This window comes from Plecotus auritus (assembly GCF_963455305.1).
Source record: "Plecotus auritus genome assembly, chromosome: 10".
Lineage (NCBI taxonomy): Eukaryota > Metazoa > Chordata > Mammalia > Chiroptera > Vespertilionidae > Plecotus > Plecotus auritus.
In genome coordinates, this window is record NC_137785.1 from 30,457,902 (window position 1) to 30,481,880 (window position 23,979).

General features: G+C 53.3%; 2 protein-coding genes across 3 annotated transcripts; one reads left to right on the top strand and one right to left on the bottom strand.

The window, feature by feature from the left end:
• Positions 1-8,583: 8,583 nt before the first annotated feature.
• Positions 8,584-14,737, top strand: FXYD3 (FXYD domain containing ion transport regulator 3). Its single transcript, XM_080645158.1, has 8 exons — positions 8,584-8,706; positions 11,239-11,290; positions 12,376-12,408; positions 12,518-12,541; positions 13,397-13,471; positions 13,546-13,582; positions 13,900-13,937; positions 14,096-14,737. Exons 2-8 carry the CDS (start codon positions 11,251-11,253, stop codon positions 14,113-14,115), a joined length of 267 nt encoding a protein of 88 aa, XP_080501284.1. The 5' UTR covers positions 8,584-8,706; positions 11,239-11,250; the 3' UTR covers positions 14,116-14,737.
• Positions 14,631-23,690, bottom strand: LGI4 (leucine rich repeat LGI family member 4). 2 transcript variants are annotated; one of them, XM_080645157.1, is made up of 9 exons: positions 22,863-23,690; positions 22,379-22,450; positions 22,070-22,141; positions 20,652-20,723; positions 20,450-20,521; positions 20,059-20,228; positions 17,529-17,693; positions 16,912-17,417; positions 14,631-16,038 (listed from the first exon to the last, which is right to left on the bottom strand). In XM_080645157.1, the coding sequence occupies exons 1-9, from the start codon at positions 23,036-23,038 to the stop codon at positions 15,724-15,726; spliced, it is 1,620 nt and encodes a 539-aa protein (XP_080501283.1). In that variant the 5' UTR covers positions 23,039-23,690; the 3' UTR covers positions 14,631-15,723. The 2 variants fall into 2 exon arrangements, with proteins under 2 accessions (XP_080501283.1, XP_080501282.1); XM_080645156.1 differs by having other exon boundaries at positions 15,103-16,038; positions 16,912-17,693; positions 22,863-23,555.
• Positions 23,691-23,979: the final 289 nt, after the last annotated feature.

A 23,979-nucleotide genomic window follows, 5' to 3' on the forward strand; every position in this document is an offset into this window, starting at 1 on the left:
TCTCATCAAGTTTCTCGGCGGTTTTTAGAAGATTCTTGAGTAACCTTATAAATGTGGTTCTGAACTCTATGTTGTCCAGTAGTTTGCTTTCCTCCATTTCTTTCATTCGTGACATGTTTCTTTGTCTCCGTGTTTTGCTGCTTCCCTGTGTTGATGGAGTGGCTTTGTGTGGTAGGTGACCTATAGGGGCCAGTAGCTCAGCCTCCCCAATCACCTGAGGTGGACGCTCTTGGTACGCCCCTTTGTGGGCTGAGTGCAAAGTCTTGGTGTAGTTAAGCCTTGATTGCTGTTGGTACACTGGGAGGAATTGACCTCCAGGCCAATTGGCTGTGAGGACCCGCTGTGTCTATAATGGAAGAACGGCTGCGCTGGAGACACACTTATGGTGCAGGACTTGTTTCAGTGGGGCTTTGGTGCTCACTGAGTCTGCCTCTTGAATGTGTCACTTATGGATGTGAGGAGTTGAAATCTGGTGTCTCACACGGACCACTAGGTACACTGGCTTCTGGATCTCCAATGGGGTGCAGGTCAGCTACTGTCTGAGGCCACCCAGCAGGAGCTACAGCAAGAACTACAGTTTTCTCCTCTTTGCTTGGGGTTTGGAGGTTTTGGAGCTGTCTGACCCGGGCTGCAAGTTTGCTAGGTTAAGCTGCAATAGGGCAGGCCATTCATATGCTGAAGCCACTGCATGGAGCTTGGGTGGGTTTGTAGGTTGTGCGGGGCGGGGTCTCAGGGCGTCACCAGGCTAGGGCGTGGCAAACAGCGATGGCTGCCAGTTAGCCATCTCTGCGTCTCCGACCGCGTCCCCGCATCCCGCGCCCCAGCACAGTAAACAATTATTCCTGTGCGCAGCCCTGCAAGCAAGCCACCCTCACTTTCCAACCCGATGGCAGACAGTCCAGCTTCTCCCCATGGGAGTTTGGGTCCCCCACGTCTCCCCAGAAACTGGAGTTGGGAGTAATCGGAAGCTTGTCTCCCTTCGGGTTGAAAAAAGCAGCACTCCCAGTCGCCCATCGCCAGCCTGATTCGCATGCCTCTGTACCTCAGCTTTTCAGCGCTTGTGCACGTCTCAATACTCTTTTCTCTTTTCTTCTAGTTGTAGAACTTCAGTCAGCTTTCCCGTGGTTCTGGATGATAGACATTTTGTCTTTTAGTTGTAGTTTTGAAATTGTTGTGCGAGGCAGCAGTTTAGGTGTTTACCTACGCCACCACCTTGGATCCTCTCTCTGTCCCTTACTCTTGATTGGTCAGAGTTTAGGCTCACATTCTTGCACGATTGGCTAATTTAAATAAAGAAAGGGAGGAGGTGACCTTTGCCTAAACTCCCTTCTTTGACAGAGAAGATTACTTATTTATTCTCACAGACTTAGCACCAAGGTTGCTGAACCCAGGTCTAGTCTGACCCCACCTGGTACCGTTCCCACCACCTACAACAAAAGCAGCACAGAAGGCAGGTTTTAAGGCTGCCCTGTGTGGCACATCACATGGCTCTGGGAAGTCCACAGCTACCCCAACCCGAAACAGGACTGGGCCACCTGCCAGCTCCCACTCTTCTCCCACAGGTGTGCAATACAGAGGCCACAGGGAGCAGTTCCAGAGCCCCAGGAGGCCATATTTATCTGCCCATGGGTCTCTCTGTCCTCATCTTGCCCAGGAAATAGGAGCTTGGAATATTGCTGCAACCTCCCCTCCCCAACCTGAGACAGGCCTGTAAGCCAGTAGAACAAAGGGAACAGGGAAACTGAGACAGACAGCTGAACAAACTGCAGAGCGATTTCCAGCAGGTACAGAAGGTCACCTCCCTAGACATAGCATCTAGGGCTCAGTTGTATTTCAGCTTCAGGCCCAGGAAAGCAGCAAAACCAGGGGGTGACACCAGGACCAGCTACAATGACCCCCTGCCCTGACACTGACCAATGGGTGGAGACCAGCATCCTGGAGGTGCACACCTAGAAAACTGATGACTGTTTTGCTGAAACCTTCCCTAAAAGAAATAAAGCCAGTGAGCAAGAAATAAAGCCTTAAGACAAAGGACCTTCCACATGCTCTCCCTCTGGGGAGCAGTTCCCATCATTCCCTTTCCCCCCTTTTCCCCCAACTCTTACTCACAACCATGCATCTCCTAAACTCTAAGAAACCTCACAAAACTTGCAACCAGAGGAACAATGGGTAGCAACAGCTCATCCCAGGTTAACCCCTGAACCTGATCCCAAGGCCCCCCTTTTCTCTGACTTTCCAGAGAGCGAGGGCAGCCCACCCTAGACTATCCTGTTGCTTCTCCTGTGCTACAACCTTTCATGTTTTACTGTCCTCAGCTTTAATAAACGTTTCCTCATAGTCATCTGGACTCATGTTTGAAATTTTCCCTGCACGAAGTCAAGAACCCACACACTACCAGCTGGTCTGAGGCAGACCTGCTAAGGGCCAGGTCCCCTTTCCGGTATAAACCCACCAGCCTGGCCTTCTCAGTTTGCACCCGGAAAGGTGGGGAACTGGCCCAACAAGAACCCCTCATGAGTCGGGTGCCTCTGGCTCCCACACCCCAGGCTGCCCATCTGGGGCCTATAAATTTGTCAGGAGCCTATGGAAACATTCACAGACTTAAAGAAGAGCAATAAAATTATTGACCCTGAATATTAAAACCAAAATTAATAAAACTTTCAGTAGGTGACCATAAAACACCCTATGGCCTTGCTCTTGTATTTTTATTCAGCATTCCTGAAAAGTTTGTGATATTCAGAAACTATCTGTAAGTTTGGTTTTTCTGATTTTGCGAGGATTCCCAGGATACCGAGAAATCGCAGCCAATCACAACTTCAACAGGTTCTTCAGGGCCAAAGGATTTCAAAAGCAAAATGAAGGGGAATTATTTCAAATGATATTATTATCTATAGACTATATATATAGAAACTATAAAGTTAAGAAACATTCAAACCTATAGAGAATTTTTGTGAGTTTATTTGAGCCAAACTTTTGACAATTTCTGGAAAGTAAAATCTCAATGAATTGAGATAATGTTCCAGTGAATGGCAGTTTTGCACCTTATCCTATCTAATAAAGAGGGAATATGCTAATTGACCATCACTCCATCACAAAGATGGCTGCACCCACAGCTGAGGCCAAGTTCTCATGAGGAGCCTTAACGAGCAATCAGCAGGGACCTGAGGCTACACCCTCCCCTGCCCCCGTGGGGCTTGACAGGGGACCTCAGGCCGTGTCCCCCACCCAGCAGGGCTTGACAGGGGACTTCAGGCCGTGCTTCCCACCCAGCGGGGCTTGATGGGGGACCTCAAGGTGCACCCCCAGTGCTGGGTTGGGGGAACTCAGGCCACACCCCCTGCCCAGCGGGGCTGGACAGGGGACCTGAGGCTGCACCCCCCTGCTGGCCACCATGCAGGCCTCCCTGAACTTCTCAGGTTAGCATGTGGCTTCTTTTATCCACAAAACATCCATCTATCTATCTATCTATCTATCTATCTATCTATCTATCTATCATCTATCTATCTAAAAGGCTAATATGCAAAGTGTCCCCTCAGGAGTTCAACCGGGAGAATGGGAGTTCTATCGATTGCTATGACATGTGCTGACCACCAGGGGCCAGTGCGGAATGAAGGAAGGCCCTGGCTGGCAGCTGGGGAAGGAAGGCCCTGGCCAGCAGCCAAAAGGCCCTGATTGGCCCTGATCACTGGCCAGGCCTAGGGACCCTACCTGTGCATGAATTTCATGCACCGGGCCTCTAGTGTATCTATACTAATAAAAGCCTAGGTGGTCCTCGTGCCCTTTCATGCAACGTCGTCACAAGATGGCTGCCACAAGATGGCCGCCACAAGATGGCCACGTGCATAGCAGAGGTGGGGCCCAGCGGCCACTCCGTGAGGTGAGGCCTGGGGGTCCCGCAGCTCTGCACAACGTGGAGGAGGATGCGGAGGAGACTGGTCCCGGCATCTCCATTGCCTCGCACGGAGGAGGCAGGTCCCAGTGGAGGAGGCGGGTCGCATCAAGGGAGGGCAGTTGGAAGCAATCAGACCAGCAGGGGAGGGCAGTTGGGGGTGATCGGGCCAGCAGGGGAGGGCAGTTGGGGACGATCAGGCCAGCAGTGGAGCAGTTAGGTGTCAATCAGGCCGGCAGGGGAAAAGTTAGGGGGCGATCAGGCTCGCAGACAGAAGTGGTTAGGGACAATCAGGCAGGCAGGCAAGCGATTATGAGCCAGTGGTCCCAGATTGTGAGAGGGATGTTTGACTGCTGGTGTAGGCCTGATCCCTAAACCAGCAGTCGGACATCCCCTGAGGAGTCCTAGATTGGAGAGGGTGCAGGCCCGGCTGAGGGACAACCTCCCCCATGCATGAATTTTGTGCACTGGGCCTCTAATATATAAATAAATAAATGGACACACTTTAATACTGTTACCAGATGCACCTCAGCCTGGCCTGTAGGGTGTGGGTTCTTGATTTCATAGGAGTCCAAGTGATTTTGAGGGTATGTTTATGAAAGCTGGGGACAGTGAAACAAAGGAAGAGCTTAAGGTAGAAGAAGCACTAGGAGAGAGAGCCTAGGTGGGGCTTCTTTGGCTCACTGGCAAGTCAGAGAAAAAGGGGGCCTTGGAGATAGGATCGGGGGGAGGGGGTAGCCTGGGACAAGCTGCCATTGCTCATTGCTCCCCTGGTTGCAAGTCTTGTGGAAACCCTTAGAGTATAAGAGAAAGAGAGCAGAGATACACGCTTCTGTAGGCAGGAATCCTAGGGGAGTTCTCAGGGGAGGGTCTTAACAGAATATTCATTAGCTTTCCAGGTGTGTCCTCGATTCATCAGAATGTGCATATAGGAAGGTCAGGGTTATTTTCTATATGCAGGGTTATTTTCTGGTTACTTTCATTTTTCAAGAACATCATCAAAGAGGGACTGGGACTGAGGCTAGTTTGTTCCAGGATGGCTCAGGGGTCCTCAGACTTTTTAAACAGGGGGCCAGTTCACTGTCCCTCAGACTGTTGGAGGGCCGGACTATAGTTTAAAAAAAAACTATGAATGAATTCCTATGCACACTGCGGGCCCGGGACGAGTCAGCTGCTAAGCAGGACAGGCAGCGGCACCCGGCGGGCCAGATAAATGTCCTCGGCGGGCTGCATGTGGCCCGCGGGCCCTAGTTTGAGGACCCCTGGCTAGAATGTGTAAACCATTTGCTCCCAAGTGTCCTTGGTTAGGGAAGATAAAACCTTGTGATTCATTAGCTGGCTGTCAATTGCTCAAATTGTTTGGCCTTGTTTAGTTATTTTGTCTGTTTCCTTTATTCCACTTGTCAAGGAAATTCCCTCGCTTCTTATGATCCTGCCTCAAAGTGACTAAAGTCAAATTGGCCTGGAAGACTCACCAATAGGATGCAAGAGACTGTACTACCTCACTCCCTGCAAACCCTCCCCAGGGTCCCAGTGTGCACACTTTCACCCATCCACAGGGGGGCCTCTAGTCTTACCCTCCCAGCCAAAAGCCCCAGCCCCAGTCCAGCTCACTCTTGGATATGCATGTTCTAGTCCAGCCTTGGGAGGAAGCTACGGTTGGCCTGAGTTGGGTACAAGCCTCATAAACATTTGGATATCCAAATGCAAAATCACAGTGACTAAAGATTCTGGAAATGATGTTGGCAGAAATCTCTAATTGGTGGTCTTCCCAGGCCTCAGATGTGTTCTGTTTGACCTGAATAATTTTTTAAAAATATGACCCAACTTTTTTTTTTAAAATATATTTTTATTGATATTTTACAGAGAGGAAGGGCGAGGGATAGAGAGTTAGAAACATCGATGAGAGAGAAACATCGATCAGCTGCCTCCTGCACACCTCCCACTGGGGATGTGCCCGCAACCAAGGTACATGCCCCCGACCGGAATCAAACCCGGGACCCTTCAGTCCGCAGGCCGACGCTCTATCCACTGAGCCAAACCGGTTTCGGTTATGACCCAACTTTTAATATAAAAATCCAGATTTCTGATACCTATTAAAAATAGTAGCAATTGGCTGAACTGTGTACAGCCTATCCCTTACTTTATTTTTAATTAAACTTTTTTTCAAGGTAGCACATTTTTAGGATATATAAGTGAGTGTCTCTTCCCACCCCATGCTGCAGCCTCCCAATCCCCCTCCCCAGAAGCAACAATATTTTATTCATATACAAGTATCTTATCTAATAAAGAGTAATATGCTAATTGACTGCCCCGCCCTCAAAGATGGCAGCCCTGGCTGGTTTGGCTCAGTGGATAGAGCGTTGGCCTGCAGACTGAAGGGTCGCGGGTTCAGTTCTGGTCAAGGGCATATGCCCAGGTTGCAGGCTCAATCCCCGTTAGGGGGCATGAAGGAGGCAGCCAATCAATGATTCTCTCTCATCACTGATGTTTCTATCTCTCTTTCCCTCTCCCTTCCTCTCTGAAATCAATAAAAATATATATTTTTTAAAAAGATGGCAGCACCCACAGCCAATAAGGAGGGAATATGCTAATTGACTGCCCCACCCTCAAAGATGGCAGTGCCCACAGTCACAAGATTGGGGCACCCAGTCCCCTCAGCCCCACTGGGGTGGCAGGCACGTGGCTGCCTCCGGAGTTTCCCAGTCCCCTCAGCCCCCTAGCTGCCCAGGGCCAGCCAGCCCGAGGCGCAGGCAAGCCTTGGATGGCAGCTGCCCAGCCACCCAGGGCTGCCTGAGGCTCAGGTAACCAGGGCCTGCTGAGGCTTGCACTGCTGGCAGTGGCAGCAGCAGAGGTGTGATGGGGCGTCGCCTTCCCCTGATCGCCAGATTGCCTCCGGCCCCTGAGGGCTCCCAAACTGTGAGAGGGGGCAGGCCAGGCTGAGGGACCCCCCAATGCATGACTTTTTATGCACTGGGCCTTGAGTTTACATATAAATTATTTTCCCCTCACAAATGGCAGCATACTTCAATACATCTTGCTTTTTCCCCAAGGTATCTGGGAAGTACTTATTTATCTGTCCATGTGGGCTTGCTCCAGTCTTTTTGGCAGCTGTCTGTTAGAACAATAGTTCTCCTGTTTGCTGATTTGTCCCCATACCTTATAATCGCACGCCTGCCCTGCTGTACTCATTCACGATTCTTGCCTGCCCCCTTTGGCATCTGAGTTTGCAGACGGTGCCATAGATGAAGGACAGAGCATGCATCCTCCACCACAGTGCGCTCAGGCCTTCTCACTCTCAGATGCCTGTAGTTCCCAGACTTCCCAGCAAGGGGAGACACTACTCCACTCCCAAGACCACCAAAGGGGTCTTCCCAGGGATGTTACAATCTTGAACTGTCTGTGCAAGAGATGCTATCTGTCCAGACACAAAAACCCCTTGGCTGGACTGGAATCCCCCTCAGGCCTCCCCTTCCTCTGTTTCTATCTCCACCCACCCCAAATTTCCCACTTTGGCTGAGCCCCACCCTTCATGAGTGTCCCCTCCATTTCTTGTAGGGACTGGCCCCTCCTGAATGGGAGTGGCGAGAGGACCTGTCCTAGTCTAGGGCCTGGGACCGAGAAATTGCCTGAGTGAACCACATAAAGAAACCATATAGCTGGGTGAACATTGCTGCCTCCCTGTCCCTCCCTGCTGAGAAATGGGGGGTCTGTTCTCCCTGCCCCCAGCAAATAGCCCCAGCAGAGCCTTGACCTCCAAACCCCTTTTCCTGGGCCTGCACTCCACCCTCTCCCTGGCCTGGTTCCTGCAGCCCTCCTCCCCACCCCTGTGATGGTATTGGGGGTCGCCTGGAGTCCAGCTGGTGGCCAGCACAGAGCCACCCCTTTTCTGGCCCTGCCCCTCCCCATGACCCCAATCCTCTACCAGCCACTCAAAGGAGCCTTGTTCTCTATCCAGCCCCCAGACAAAAGTCTCTCTGTCTAAAAAGGCGGAATTGGGGGGAGGGGGCACCCCAACGGGGACCAAGTGGGGGCATGCACAGACCCCAGCCGGAAGGAATGCCATGAGGAGGAGGGGCGGAGAGGGAGGGGGGAGGGTAAAGGAGCCGAGCACAGTGCAGTTGGGCCTTATCCGGAATGGCAGGCAGCCCCCCACTCCGAGGCCCACTGTGTAGCCCAGGCTCTCAGTGCTCTTAGGAAGAGCCTGGGCTACGAAGGTCTGGACCTGGTGCTCAGGAGCCAGTTCCCAGTCTCCCTGGGGCACGATGGACACAACAGAGGAGGGTCATGGTTTAGGGCCAAGCAGCCCCACCTCTCCTTGGCCTTACCAGCATCTTCTGTTGACGCTCAAACTAAGTCAACAGCAGCAAGTGGCCTGGAAGAGGACATCAGCTCTCCCATGATTGCGGCCAATCCCTCCTCCAAGCACAGCACACAATCTAAGTAAAAACAACTGGGATATTACCTCTGCATAGCCCTCCTCCACCCCTCCCAGACCAGCGCTCTGCTGTTAAAGACTCTGCACTTTCTCCCTTCCAGGCCCTTTTCTGAGGGGCAGGAGATTGGAGAAAGCCCCCTCCTCTAATGTCGGGGTTGGGGACGAGTTCCAGCCCAGGGAGCTCCTGCCAGTGGTGGGGTGGTGGCTGGAGCTGTCTCTTTAAGAGCAGGAATGGGATGAGAGCCCCTGTGCTTTAGGCAGTCTGACTTGTTCTCTACCAGCCCGGGCGTTGCCCAGGTTTGCTTAGGGCGTGGCAGCTGCAGATAAAGGCAGCACTCAGGCGGAACTAACCGTCCACACAGCCTGGGGAGCCACACAGGTGAGAGATGGGGCCCCCTCCCTCCACTGCTCTCTGTTAAAGACCCTAGAACCCACCTTCCAGGTCTTTTTCTGGGGCAGGAGCAGGAGATTAGAGAAAGCCCTAGAGAGATCCTCCTCCCATGATTCTCCTCTGGAGCTGGTGAGCCAGCTGGGAGACGATAAGGTCTACAAGTGCTACTGGGCTGTCTGGATAGCACAGGACTGGGGGCGGCTGGGTGAACAGGGGGGTTGGGTGTACCTGAGCGAATGGAGGTATCTAAGTGGATCATGGATGGTTGGTGGTATCAGAGCAGATAGGGTGACTGGCTAGACTTGAGTGCCTAGGGAGTGGGGTCCTGTAGATTGAGAAAAAGGAGCTGAAGGTTCCCGAGGAGATGTAAAATGGGGGGTTGGGTGGGAGATTTCAGGGACACGGGAGTCATTCCTCATGCCTGAAAGGCCTGGCCTCCACCACCATAGAGGAACAGAAGGGAGAGCAGAGGGCAGCTGGCGGAGACGGGACCTCCATGGCAGGAAGGAGTGGAAAGGGGTGAGCAGAGCCTCAATCTGCAAAGCTGCCTTCCTGTCCAAGCCTCAGACCAGTAACAGTCAGTTCAGGAGCAGCTCAGGCCTCTTCCAAGGACAGCCTGACAGGAAAGGGGGGCAGACCCCCAGACACGAGGCTCGGCGGCTTGCGCCATGGGAGAGCCAAGCACAGCTGAGACCACTCCAGTCTTCCCTGAGCTGGAGGTGCTGGGTGATGCTGGGAGGGAGAGTAATGGAGACTTCGCAGAGGGCAGGGACTCGGAGGATCCCAAGGAAAGAGGCTTAAGAGCTGAGACTCAGCATTGCCACTGACAGCGTAGTTCACACAGGTTACAGGGCTGAGACAGCAAAGTGAACTAATCCCAATGCCGCCTTCATCAGGCTGCGAAGATTACATGCACAGACCTGAGAACAGCGTGCCCGGGTGATCCTCCATGAGCCAGGCTCCTACCAGTGCTAGTTAGTCCTGTGGCGGCAAAGCCTCACCAGGTCGCTTTCAACAGCAGCAGACCTTCTACGGGCCTGTCCTGCCCACACATGCTCTCCAGATCCCCCTGAAACGTTTTGGGTTCTTAAATGCATTAGTAATGCTCCCCAAAACTACAGGCCCTCCTCCTGAAATAGAAAGCAACTCAGGTGGGGGTTCCATGGAGGGACTGAGAAGGAGTGAGATGGGGGTGCTCTCTCCGGTCATATGGGCTTTTCACCAGGGTGGGGAGGACATATGTGTTCCCATCATGAAATGGGGAATGTAACAGATGGCCTCCGGGGTTGTCCGGGATTACACGAGTGAAAACCCAGCAGGGTCATTGGCAGTGCCCGGCACAGGTGGGTCAGAGGAAGTGTAAGCTCTTGCTGTCAAGGTTATGGCAACAGATGCTTTGGCCATGGAGCAGGGGCAGGGGCAGGGAGAGGGCAGGGGATGCACAGAGATCGGGTGCTTATCGCAGGCACAGAAGATGGTGGGAGGGTAGACTAACCCTAGACCAGTGGTTGGCAAACTGTGGCTTGTGAGCCACATGCGGCTCTTTGGCCCCTTGAGTGTGGCTCTTCCACAATATACCACGGCCTGGGTGAGTCTATTTTGAAGAAGTGGCGTTAGAGGAAGTTTAAGTTTAAAAAATTTGGCTCTCAAAAGAAATTTCAATCGTCGTACTGTTGATATTTGGCTCTGTTGACTAATGAGTTTGCCGGCCACTGTTCTAGACCAAGAGGGGACAGAGGCGACCTCTTCGTGCTGAGCAGGGCTCCCTGGGGAAGGAGAAAGAGTTTGCTGCCAGGAGGAGCTTGGCAGGGGTGGAGTAGGAGCAGGGGCTGGGACTGGGGTAGAGGCAGAACCAGGGACTGGAGTGGGATGGGCAGGGGTGGGACAAAAATGGGGGTCAATGGTCAGGGTGGCACAAAAGATGGACCTGGGACTGCAGCCAGGCCAATTCTCCCAAGTCTATCCCACCCCACCCCAGCCTTGTGCTCTCCCCACCACACCCAGCCCTGAGCAGCTTGAGTCTATAAAGTCTGAGCAAGTCGGGCAGGTTCCAAGCTGTCTATGGGAGACACTCCTAGGAACTGGGCCTCTGGCCACTTGACTTCTAACACCCCATTTCCCAAAACACCCCGAGGCCCTGAGAATCCTGAGTTAGGGACAGCTGCTGCAAAGCCAACCCAGGTTTAAATCCCACTTCTGACAAGGCACCTATCATGAGCCTCAGTTTCCCAGTTTGTAAAATGGGGTTAACCACAGGCAGCTTCTCTCTTATTTGGTTGCCTGGGTGATTCACTTCAAGCCTCAAGTCCGTGTCCAGTGAGTTATTATTGCTGCTCCCCCATCAGGTCTGAGTTCTCACCTAGCCCCCACTGCACTCCTCAGCTCTTGTCTCTCAGCCTTTAATGCCAGCCTTCCCACCCTGGGGTGAGGTGTGTACCCTGGGCGGGGCGTGGAGTAGGAAAGGCCCTAGTGGCATCCCTGCAGCCCTGCTAAAGCTGGGCCCTTCCCTTCCCCTTCCAGGCCGGCTCCATCATGCAGCAAGTGGCCCTGAGCCTGCTCCTCCTTCTCGCAGGTGAGTGCTGTTCCTGGGAAGGCCTTCCCCTGAGCCCCTCTGCTGAGTGGCAGGCAAGCCTCACAGAGCCCCTGTGGGGTGGGGGACTGTCCGGACAGCATTGCCTTGAGGGAAGAAGTGCTGTGATTTCAAGAGAACACAAAACAGGGTCTCATAGCAGCGGCTCAACCAGCTAGGAAGTCTAGTCTCGATGTCTCATTGATGACTTCAAGGAAATGCTCAGCCTTGTGCTGTGTCTTCATGGCCCCCTGCCATTTCATTATGAGGGGTAACTGGGAGCTGAGAGGTAATGGAGCAAGTTACCAACTGTGCCTCAGTTTCCCTATCTGTAAAATGAGGACAATAATAGCACTTATGTACAGAGTCACTGTGAGGATGCAAAGAGTTGGCCTTTGGAAAGCACTTAAAACAGTGCCTGCACAGAGTAAGCACGATGTATTTGTACTTTAAATATAATTTAAAATTATTTATCTTCCTTTAACAAAGAAAGAACAGAGCTTAGGCCCCCAGCTCAGGCAGCCACTGCTTCTAGCCAGAATTTAATCCTAGACCTTTGCTTTCATTGTATTTGTTTTTCTCTGTTACATCGGGCAAGACTGTATTCCATTTAGGATGGTGATAGAAAGATGATTTTGAAATAAAGTGTATTAAGTTTATAATTAGCAAGTTGCTTTAAAGAGGAGTGGTGAGCAAACATCAGAACAGGTGGGGTGGGATGTGGCAGAATAGGGAGATGAGCTCTGAGGAAGATGGAACGGATGCCATCTGTCCTGGGGACAAGAACATCGCTCCGTTTCTGGAGGAGGCCTGGAGTAGCCAGGAGTCTGGAAACATCAGGCCAAAGGGTGGCCAAGAGCTATCCAGATTAAAACCTATTTCAGGAGGCAAAATGCTGGCATGGCTCGCAGGTGTGGGGCTGAGTGGAGGGTCCACACCTCCGAGATGGGACGTGCTAGTTTGGGGCTGGACCCCTGCACCCTCGGGAGGCAGGGACTGTCCATCAGGGGGCCTTTCTCCAAGTCCCTGGCCCTGCCAACTTCCTGAGACCGGCACCCATGTCCTCTCCTTCCTGCTTCTCCCACCAGGCCTGCCTGCCCTGGACGCCAATGACCCAGAAGGTAAGTCAGACTGTGCTCTTCTATCAGCGCCCCCCCGCCCCAATTCCCCCTGGAGCCCCCGTATCCCAGCTATGCTCCTGGATTTATGTTCTTTTTTCTTTCCTTTCAGATAAAAACAGTCCTTTTTACTATGGTAAGAGCTGGTGCCCCTCCCTTCGCTCCTCCTACTCCACCCCGCACACTGTTTTGTGCCGCGGGTCCCACACAGTGTTGGGTGAGGGTCTGATGTGGGTGGAAAGGGGGCAAGGATAGGATTGGACCGGGACATTGGCCAGTAGCCACAGTGGATTCAGGGAACAAGACAGGCAGCCTGGTCCTCGGGAACATGCACGACTACCAGCAAGGACAGTTTACGAGAAGCAGGGACAGTTCATGAGACGCCATTGTTATGTTCAAATCAAGTCTGGAAGGGTTTGACTTGAGAAAACTTCCTGGAGGAGCTGTGCCATTTGATTCAAACCCTCCGTGGCCTCCAGATTCCACATGGTCTGCTCCGTGTCCCTCCTCTGTCCTCCCTCCCTCATCACTGCTTCTGTTCAGGCCACAGGGGCCTCTCTGCTGGGGCTCAGACTCAGCAGGTGCGCTCCCTGCCTGCAGATCTTTGTCCTTTCTGATCCCTCTGCCTGGAATACTTCCTCCCACATGCCACATGCTCCCGCCCTCATCTCCCCACATCTCTGCTCCAGTGGGCCCCGCGGAGAGGCCTTCCCTGACCACTCTCCCTAAAGAGCTGCCTTCTGGCTTCCTGTTCCCTGGCTCTGCTCACTTGTCTTCAGACCGCGTCTCTCCATCCAACCCTCCATTAAATCTCGTGTCGCTTGCCTGCGTGTTAACTAGATATGAGCAGAGGAGGCTGGGCTCGTTTTCTGCACAGCTGTACCCCAGCGCCCAGCACGGCATCGGTGCCCAGTCATCTTTGTTAAGGGGTGGGGGCTAGGATGAGGAGGACGCTGGCTGACACTGAGGGCCCCCTCTGGGTTTCTCCTAGACTGGCACAGCCTCCGAGTTGGAGGGCTCATCTGTGCAGGGGTTCTGTGCGCCATCGGCATCATCGTCGTCTTGAGTAAGTGGAGGAGCTGCCAGGGGAGTGGGGCAGGGCAGGGTCCCCTCTCCTGACCATTCCCCTCTCCCCAACAGGTGCGAAATGCAAATGCAAGTTCAACCAGAAGCCCAGGTGAGCGGATTCCCAGTGTGTGCCTATCTCATGCTGGACAGACACCTTCCAGGGGTGAAAGAGCTAAGCCTTACAGAAAGACCCAGTTGCCAGGCTTGGCGCTGGAGATTTCCTGCCACTAAGACTTCCCAGGCTTATTCTTCGGAGCTGAAAATCCCCAAAGGGCCCCAAATCTTGAAATGCTTGGGATGCTGGGTGGTACAACTCTATGATGGAAAAGTAGCCAGGAAGCTAGGTTAAGGAAAGCTGAGAGTCTTCTAGTCTTGAGGGGGAGGACAAAGAGGCAAATACAGATCTCACCACTTTTCTTTTCCTAGCCACCGACCAGGGGACACCCCACCGCTCGTCACTCCAGGTAAAACAGGAACAGAAGGGGTTAAGGGGTACACAGGATGTGAGGCGTGTATGTGTGTGTGTGTGTGTGTGTGTGTGTATGTGTGCGCGTGCGCGCGTTGCTCTGGGGAGAAAAAAACTCCATCTGGTCTCACAAGCTGACCCTATCACCTCTCCCAGGCTCTGCCCATAACTGTTGAGGATGGATCCACGAAAGAACACAGAGGGCCTCTCTCTGTCCCCACGTCCTGGTCTGCATAGGAACCTAACTCCAGGATGGAATTCCCCTCCTCTCCTCAGACTGCCTTTCCAGACCCCACCTCACTTTCACTGTAAGGTCCCTTTGTTCACTGTTTGATCTAAAGTGGTCTTGCCTCCAGCCCAAGCAGCTGAGACTCTGTGTGTCCTGGGGTAGGACTTGCAGTGGACACGCTCGGGAAGCTGCCACAGAAGCTGGCAGCAGAATCTCTTTGTTGGGAAAAGTCCAAAGGCCTATTCCCTCGGGCCCTGGTGAATGGCATGGGGTTTGTCCTCTACTGCTATGGCCACGGGAGCCACCTGTGCAATTTAACATTTTCTAGTTCAAATGGGGGACATTTGAGAGTGAAAGAGAGCTGTAACCAGAAGAAATGTTGAGGCACTCAGCTGGACACTGGGATCATCCTACCAGGATGTGAGTACCCAGATAGTAAGACCCCTTAAGGCTCACTCACTGCTGTGACCCCAATTTATTACACAAGATTCTTCGTAATACCCGAATGTCTCTGTGAGACTTTTAAGTAATTGCCTATGATAACCCTAATAATATATGATGGCCATCTGGTGTGAGAGCCTCCAATGAACCTCAAACTCCCTTGAGATGCCCCAAAACCCAGTAAGACCTCAAAATGCCCTCAAGAGGCACCCCTAAGGTGCATAAAAACCTTCAAAACACCCAAAAAGAGACCCCCTCAGGAAAAGACCCACAATAAACCTGTGACCTGTCCCTAATAATGCCCTTATATCCCTTGAACATCCCCCATAATCATGAACCCACACTCCTTAGATAACTCAAAAAGCTTACCAGAGTACACCAACATGCTCCCCTGGGACCTCCCCCTCTATAACACTGCTCCTGGGACCCTGCGCCCCCCTCCCGCCATGTCACTCAGGGGACACTCTTTCCCACTGATCCCACAACAACAGCTGGGGCGGGTGCACAGCACATTTATTGAGCTCACACACCTTCGGCCTTCACCTCTGAAACTCACTAGAAAGAAGTACCGTGGGCCCCCTGCAAAAACTCTCGCTTTCCTTCCCATTTCCCTCGCACCAGCAAGGATGTGCTGGGCTTCCGCCTTGGCAGCAGGCATGCGCACAAGCAACAGAGGAAGTTAGCAAGCCTGGCAGGAAAACTGCCCAGCAACTGATAACGTCATAGAGGCGTGCACTAAAAGCGATTGGCCAGATTGAGTTTAGTGGGAGAGGAAAGCCATCTCCTCCTGGGTACTTTTACAGGGAGCTGGAGTAGGAGGGGTAGGTTGAGGGGAGGGCATGCTTCCAGACCTCAGGGAGTTCTGCACATTACTCCACCATGACTTCTGGAATCTGATTCCGTGCCCCAGTCTGAGCGCCCAGCATTTGCCCCAGCCAAGATGTTGCTTAAGATTGGAGGGCAGTTCTTGCCTTGAACTTGGCCTGTGGCCAGTATCTCACAGGACCAGCCATAACCCCAAGTGGGACCAAGAGGTCAGTCAAGGGGGTGTCCAGAGGCCTAAGACTCCCCATGCCAGCCCCCTCACCAACCATGTCCAGGATCCCATCCAGTGTCAGGCACTGAGGTCTAATTCGTGAAGCTGATAGATCTGTGTGGGGCCCTTGAAGCAAGCAGCGAAGAGGAAGCGTCTGCCAGCCATGGCGATATGGGCAAAGGCCCGGGGGGCCACCAAGGCTGGGGGCCCCAGCTCCTGCAACGGTTCCAGGAGTCCCTTGTCAGGCTCAAGGCGGAAGACCTGGCTGAAGGTGAAGTCACTGCCCAGGATAGCCAGCTGGTCCCTGGCTATGAGCAGTGGCTGGAAGACGTGTGCACCACGTGAAGGAAGTTGCTGCAGCAGGCGGAACATGGAACCATCCCAGCGCATGACCTGTGAAGTGTGGCGGCTGGTTAGGACTAGGATCCAAGAGGGCCAGGCCTGTTGGTAGTCCTCTAGGCTTCAGAGGACTTGGAACAGCTTGTAAGTAGAGGCCTGCAGGTCCCTAAACTCCTGTAGCTTTCTTTATAAATGTCATCACCCAGATGCTCAGGCCACATTCTTGGCCCTTCTTTCTCCTTCCCCCCATCCCCCAACATAGAACCCATCAGTAATGCAGTCTGTCAGTTTTACCTACTATGTTACATATTGCTCCAATCTCCTCTGGCCGCACTCCAACCCAGCCACAGTCGCCTTTTCCCTGGTCACCTACTCTCGTCCTTGTGCCCACAGTTTGCTCCCCACAGAGACATTCTATGAACTAAGTCAGAGCAGTGACTTGTAGGCTCAGACTCTCCCCCTGGGTCCACCTTTCTCTAAAAAGAGAGTGCTGGAGGGTGTGGGCATCAGCCTTGGGGATTTAGAGTATGATGCTGTGGTTAAATGTAAGTCCTAGAGTGAGTCAGAGCTACAGAGTCAGAGTTTGGGGTTAGAATCAGAATCTTGGGGCTAGTGTCTATGTTGGGGAATGGGAGTAGTTCAGGGTTAGCAATGCCTTGAGGGGTCACAGGCTTGAAGTCAGTGTTGGGGTGGGATCAGAATTCAAGGATCAACACATTAGATGGGGTTGGAGTTTGAAGATCAGCCTGTGAGCTTGGGGCAGCCTGTGAGTTTGGAGGCCAGCGTGCAAAGCGGGGTCAATGCTGAAAGACCAGCCCATATTGGGTGGTCCCCAAGGCAAAGACAGCCCTGAGTAGGAGTCAACTGCAGGTCAGAGGTGGCTTGTGGCCTCTGCTGCCACCTCCACCTGGTTGGGCCCAGGCTTACCAGGGAGTCCCCGATGTAGCGTGTCAGGCACAGGAACACATCCCCACTGGCCTGGAAATGGCGTGTGGCGTAGACGTCCTCAGCCTCGGGGATGTCTGTGCGCCTCTCGAAGCGGCCCCCAAACCAGTGGAAGAGCACGGGCCGCTGTGAGGCTGAGGCCAATAGCAGATGAGGCCGGCCATCCAGCTCAAAGGCCTCAGCATCCGTGTCCCGGTGCCAGGCGTGGAGGCTCTGGCGTGGGTAAAAGCCAGGCCCGTCGCGGCATAGCAGGGTGGTGCTGCCTGCCTTGGAGGCATCGGCCACCACGAAGCAGGGCTGCCCATCTAGCCATAGGAGCTCAGCGTCATTAGGCCTCAGCAGACGCTTTGGGGCCAGGGCCTGAGTCGGGGCCAGGCGCAGGCCGGGACCCGGCCGAGCCCACAGCTGCGAGCCTCCCCACAGGCGGGCAGCCAGCACGAAGAGGCGCAGGCCCAGCACCAGGGGCTTGCAGGACACCACCGAGGGAGCTGTGGGGGAGTCAGGAACAAGAGGCAGATCAGGCGAGGTGGGCAGGGCAGCCCCCACTCCCCGCCCCCCGCAGGCAGGAAGATGAGGTGGTGGGTGCGGGGTGGGCTCACCAGATAGCTCTTCCTCAAGTCGGAAGCGCTGCAGGCCATAGTCCCAGGAAAGAATCAGGCAGCGACCAGCAAAGGGCTGTGCCAGGACCATGTGGGGTTCCCCCTGGTAGGAGAAAGGTTCCACACCCAGCGCCGACTCCCCAACCGTCTGGAACCGGGACAGCTCTGGGGGTGGAAGGAGAAAGTCAGGCAGGCCCGGGAGACCCCAAAGGTCTTCATTGCTGAGCCTCGGTTTGCACATCTCTGAAATGAGGACCATCATGGTGTTCATCTCATAGGTACATAGAGTGGGATCTTTTAAATCTATAGCGTATTAATTCAAAACAACATGGCAATGCTTTATTTTCTAAGCTTCGTGGCATCATCAAATAACTGCTTAGAAACAGCATGTTCATTAATTCATTTAACTTCACAAAATCCCTCTGAGGTACATTCCATTGTTATACCCACTTTACGGATGAGGAAACTAAGGCTAAGACACAGGCAGCCAGTTGTCCAGCAAAATCCATCTTCCCATTTTCCATGAAATAGGATTGGAGGCGGGCACAATCTGCCCAGCTAGAGGCCACAGCACCCCAGCGCTCCCTCAGGACCCCTCCTGAAGGTAGGTGTGGCCATGTCCAAACCAAGTTTCCAATGGAATAAGAGCAGAGTGGTGGCTGCAATCCTTGCCTCAAGTGTATGAAGGTGGCTCACCTGGACCTGGTCTCCTTCCCCTTACTCCCAAGAACTGGCAGATGGACGTGCTACAAGTCAGTGTCAACCATGAAAACCAGGACAACCCAGATGTGCTTGGGGTGCACACTGCAGGCCCTCTGTCTTCTTTAACTCAGGACATTTTGAACCTCTTTGCTACAACTTAGCTTTTATGGTAACAGTGCACCCAGGTTGCCCCGCAGAGTGGTGGCGGAGCTGAGCAGTTGACTCCAGGTCATACTACTTCACTTGATATGCCAGGCCTGTTCCTAAGTGCCAGGATTGCAGCAATGACCCAAGCTGACAAGGATGCCCACCCAAAGAGGGATCTTTTAAAATGTCCATCAAATTATCACTCCCTGCTCAAGACCCACCATGGCTTCCCACAGCCTCCGGGTGAAATCCACTCTCCTCTCATTGCTCTCAGTGTCCTATGCAATGAGACTCCTGCACCTTTGACTTCATGTGTCCTTCCTTTCACTCACTCTCCCAAACCAAACCTGCCTTCCTTTGATGCTTAAGCAGGACAGGCTCTGTGCTGCCTCAGGGCCATTGCACATGCACCCCCCCACCCGCTCTGCAATGTCCTTCCCTCTAACCTCACGTAGCTACATCCACATCTAATGCCATCTCTTTAGAAACCCTTATCAGATGCCCATGTAAGGTAGAACCCCCTGTGTTTATCGCAATATGTAACATACATCTATTTGTGCAATGTTTTTTTTAATGTTTGTCTCTCCCTTCCTTCCCCCCAGAACTGTGAGGCCAGGGCCCAGGGTTATCTTGGTCACCACAGTGTGCCCATTGCCTGTCATAGGGCCAGACACAGAGTGGACCTTGGTGAATGTTTGTTAAATAACTTAATAAAAAATGACCCTTGCCCTAGCCTGTTTGGCTCATTGGATAGAGTGTTGGCCTGTGGACTGAAGGGTCCCAAGTTCGATTGCGGTCAAGGGCATATGCCCAGGTTGCGGGCTTGATCCCCAGTAGGGGGCGTGCAGGAGGCAGCCAATCAATGATTCTCATCATTGTTTTTTCTATCTCCCTCTCCCTTCCTTTCTTAAATCAATAAAGAATTATATTTAAATATATCTATATATTTAAATGACCCTTAAGTTAAATTCTCTTGTTCTGTGAGTCCGAAAACCTAAAACACGTCACATTTAGCTATGATGATGATAATAATAGTTATTATTATATTAATAGCCTTCAGATGTGAACTCAAATGCCCATTCCTTCAGGAGTATCTAACTCTTGCTCTGGCTCTGGGCTCCCACAGCCCCAGGGGCTCCCCATCTCCCAGCCCTTACCACTCTGTGCTTTCCCCACCCTGGCTCTGATCCTGATCATTCCAGGCTGTCATTCTCTGCTTTCCTCTGGACTGTGGGCTCTATGAGGACAAGACCAAGGGCCATTTCATCACTGCTGTGCTCTCTGCATTGCCCAGTACCCATAACGGCACCAACATATGTTTATGGAAAAGCAAAATGATCATAGAAAGCATTTTAGAAATGGCCATTTTTATATTAATAACAGTAACAAGAGTGAACATTTATAAGGGCCTCCCATTCCAGGCTCTGTGCCAAATGTTATACAGGTGTGGATACATCACTGAATTCTCACAGCAATCCTGTCACTGTTTATTACCTCCATATTACAGATGAGGAAACTGAGGCTCAGGGAGGTGATGCTGCTTGCTCAGAGTCTCACAGCCAGGAAACGGCAGGAAGCAGGAAGTGAAGTGAACCCCTCAGCCCAGGGCTCTGACCCCTGATCTCCCGCCTTCTTCTGGGAACCCCTGCTGTCCCTCCCACCCCATAGGGAAAGCCCCCACCTATGGTTCTGCACTTGAACGTCTTGGGGTCGAGATGGCGGAGCTGCATGTGGGCCAGGGCAGTGGGGCCGGCACAGGCCCCAGTCCCCACGCTGGCGTTCACGCTGGGGATCCACTGCAGCAGCCAGAGGACACGGCAGTCACACTGGAACGGGTTCCCACGGAGGTCCCTGGGGCAAGAGGCCGGGGAGGGGCTGCGACCCGGCTTCCACCATCTGGAGGCCACACCCCACCCCCTCCCCAGGTAAGCGTTCAGGAGGGAGCCCCACAGGTGGTGTGAAAAATATGAATCATTGCAGCCGTACACATCGTGCCTACCAAAAGTGGGCACAGATATCCCCTCCCTCCTCAAACATTCCCACCCTCCCTGCCCAGCTCCCTTGAGCCTCACACATGAGTCAGGGTCTCCAGGTCTCGGAACAGGAATCTGGGGAGGGTCTCAAGATGGTTATTGGCCAGGCTCCTGGTGGAAGGAGAGAAAGAGGAGGAGCCATAAGCAGCTACGAGGAGAGCCTATGCTCTGGATGATGGAGTGAGGGGTGCCTGCCAGGGTGGCTGGGGCAGTGGAGGGATGAGGCCTTGGAGGCACATACAGATGTGTGAGTGAGCGAAGTCCTCTGAGAGCATTCTTAGAGATGGAGCCAATTTCATTGTCCTCGATGAAGCTGTGGAGGGGAAGGGCGGTAAGGGGGAGACCCTCATTTTTTGCTGTGGCCCTACAGTTTTTAGGGAAACTCACCCCATGGAAGCCATACACCACTGGAATATTCTGAGTTCTCCCCAACACTTGGCATAATCCCAGGGGAAGCCTCCTCAGAAACCTCTTCTCACCAAGGTCCCAGCCTACAATCCTGGGAGCCAAGGACCTGACCCTGTGGTCATTGCCAGCCTCACAGTGAGCTCTGCCACCCCCTGACCCCCACTGCCACTGTGACCAGTAATACCAGCACCAGCATCAATACCTCCACGATTATCCATTGTGACCCATACCCAGCCTCTCCCATTGCCATCAACCGCAGGACTAATAACTGCATTTATCACCAACACCATACTGTGCCACCACTGTCACTGATACCGCCACCCTCATCACCAATACTAACATCACCACCTACCTCCACAACACCATCATTACCAACTCTAATAAGCTTCACCAACAATACAGCCGTCATGATCAACACCAAAATGACTGCCACCATCATCACCAACACTGCCACCATTATGACAAGCATTAGCGCTAGCACCAGCATTGCCAACATCACCATTATCTCCACACTCACCCGTAGCACCACTATTGCAACACCTCCACCAGCACCACCAAACCAGTACCAACAACATTTTCATTACATCAACACCGACACCAACATCCTACCCACAGCCATCACCCACACCAACACCCACACTAATACTGGAATTACCAGAGTCCTCTGCACTGATAATTATCCTACTCCAACCCCTCAAACTTCATCCTCAGTATCACCAACAGCACCATCACCATTGGGTCCGCCATTTTTATCAGCATCATCCCACTCCATCATCCTCAGTAATACCACTTGTGAGCAGCAGCAGCAGGTTCACCACCAACACCAGCATCACCAATACCAGCTTTGTCATACTGTCGTCACCACCATCACCATCACCACAATCGCTACCATCACTACCCAACTCAGAATTGCTTCCTGTTAATTTGAAACATCTCCTGTCTCTGGCCTCTTTGAGCTCTCCCCGGGTGTCCATAAGTCAGGTAGGGCCAGAAGTAGTCTCAGGTTTCCAGGCTTTTTGTGGATCATCAAGCACAGACAAGTGAGGTGAGGAAGCTGAGATGCCACATCTGAGCAGGAATCCTGACCCCACTCAAGAGGCCAGGCCCTTTGCCCCTCAAGGAGGGATCCTTGTCCAGATATTTCCTCCCCAGGGCAACCAGCTCCTCCCTGCCCCTACTCTGGGAGCCACAGAGGGGCCCCTCCTTCCTTTCCCAGGTCCCCATTCTGGCCTATCCACTGGCCACACTCACAGATATTGCAGGTGGGACAGGCCCGCAAACGCATCATCCTCAATCATGGAGAAGGAGTTGAATGTGAAGAGGCTGGCAAGGAAACAAGAAAGAAAATTTTCCAGAATTGTTGCCCCCTATCTGACATTTTAACCTTGACCCCCACCCTCAGCCCACATGGGCATGGTTTCACACACACACACATATGTGATTTAAGTATGTGTGTGGATACAGATGCTTTCACAGACACACATGCACATAGCCCCACACGCATGTGCATAAACACCCACTCCCTTGAGCTAGTTGTCAGCTCTGCTGGGCCCCACTCACAGCAGGTGCAGTGATGGCACCCTCAGGAAGCTGCCGGCCTTCAGCTGGGTAACTCCAATCCTGACGAGTGAGCTGGGGACATGGGCAATTGTGGGTGAGGAGAAACCCACTCTAGTGCTCCACTCCCATCCCAGTCACCTCCCGCCTGGGAGACCCTGGCATGCCACCATGGCCCAGGTGTCTTTCCTTACATCTTCCGCAGGGAGACAGGCATTTGCTCGCCTCACTTGGCAAGGATCCTGGTGGCTCTCAGCCCACCCCCTGGCTATCCCTCCTCCCGAGCCCCTGGTGTGCTGCTGCCCTTTGGAATTTCCCGTCTACTCCCTTTCAAATCCAGCAGCCCCCTTCTGGGCATCCCAACATCCTTTGCTGCCCATATTCCAAGATCCTGACAGGCCCCTGTTTCCTTGGCACCCTACCCCCAACCTCTGGGTACCAGGACTCCCATCCCCACCCTCAGGCCCCCACAGGGCCTGACACTCACAGTGACAGCAGGGTCGGGGAGAAGCTCTCGGGCAGGTCCGGGGAGCCTTCACACAGGGCACTGTCTTTGGAGCAGGAGCAGCTCGGAGGACATTTTCCCTTTGGGGGTCTCCAGGCTGCCCCGGCCCCCACCTCAGCCAGCAGCAGCAGCAGCAGCAAAATGCCTGCCCCTCCCATGCCCCCTCACCCCTGCTGAGGCACCAGCTCCCCTCTGCCCACCCAGCTCTGCCCAGGCTTCGGCCACTACATCTCCCATGCCAGGCAACCCTCCATTCCGCCAGCTGGCACACTCTGCCCTGGCTTCTCTCTCTTCTTTCTGTTCTCTCTTTCAGTCTGTCTTTCCCCCTGTATCTCTTTGGAGCCCAATTTTCTGTTTATTTCTATTTCCCTGTCCTTCTTCCTGTCTCTCTCTCTCTGTTCTTCTGACTCAGTGAGTTAGCCTGTTTCTCACTCTGCTCTGTCTCTATTTCTGTCTTTGTCTTTTTTTCTATCTGTGTCTCTGTCTCTCAGTCTGTTGGCCTTTCTTTCTGTGTGGTGTGGTGGTTGTGGTGGTGGTGGTGGTGGTGGTGGTGGTGGTGCTGTGTGTGTGTGTGTGTGTGTGTGTGTGTGTGTTTCCCTCTGTCTGTCTTTATTTCTTGTCTCTCAACCCCCCTTTCCAGATTTCTGTGTGTTTCTTCCCTCCTCCCACACTCCTTCTCCCTGGGGGTTTGGGAAAGGGACACAATGGGCACCGGGTGTGCCCAAAAAGCCGGGTAAGAATGAGGAGGGGGATCAGAGGCCATAGGAAGAGCAGCTCTGGGGAAGGGACTGGATATCCCCTTGGGAGGGGAGGGGCCACCAAGGGCTGGAGCCTCTCTGGCCACTCCCAGGCAGCCCCCCGCCCAGATTCCCCACTCAGGGAATGTGAGGAGGATGCCACCAGGGTGGGGACCAGATGGCTCTGCAGGTAGGAAGGTGAGGAGAGACCACTGAGGGCTGGGGTCATCCTAGTCACTCCCAGAGGACCCCCTCCCTAGGCTTCCAGAGTGCAGCGGATGCTGTTAATAAGCTTGGAGGGGCCAGTTCAGGTCCAGCTGCTCCCTCTGGTGGCCATACATGGCAGGGCGCTACCCTGACCC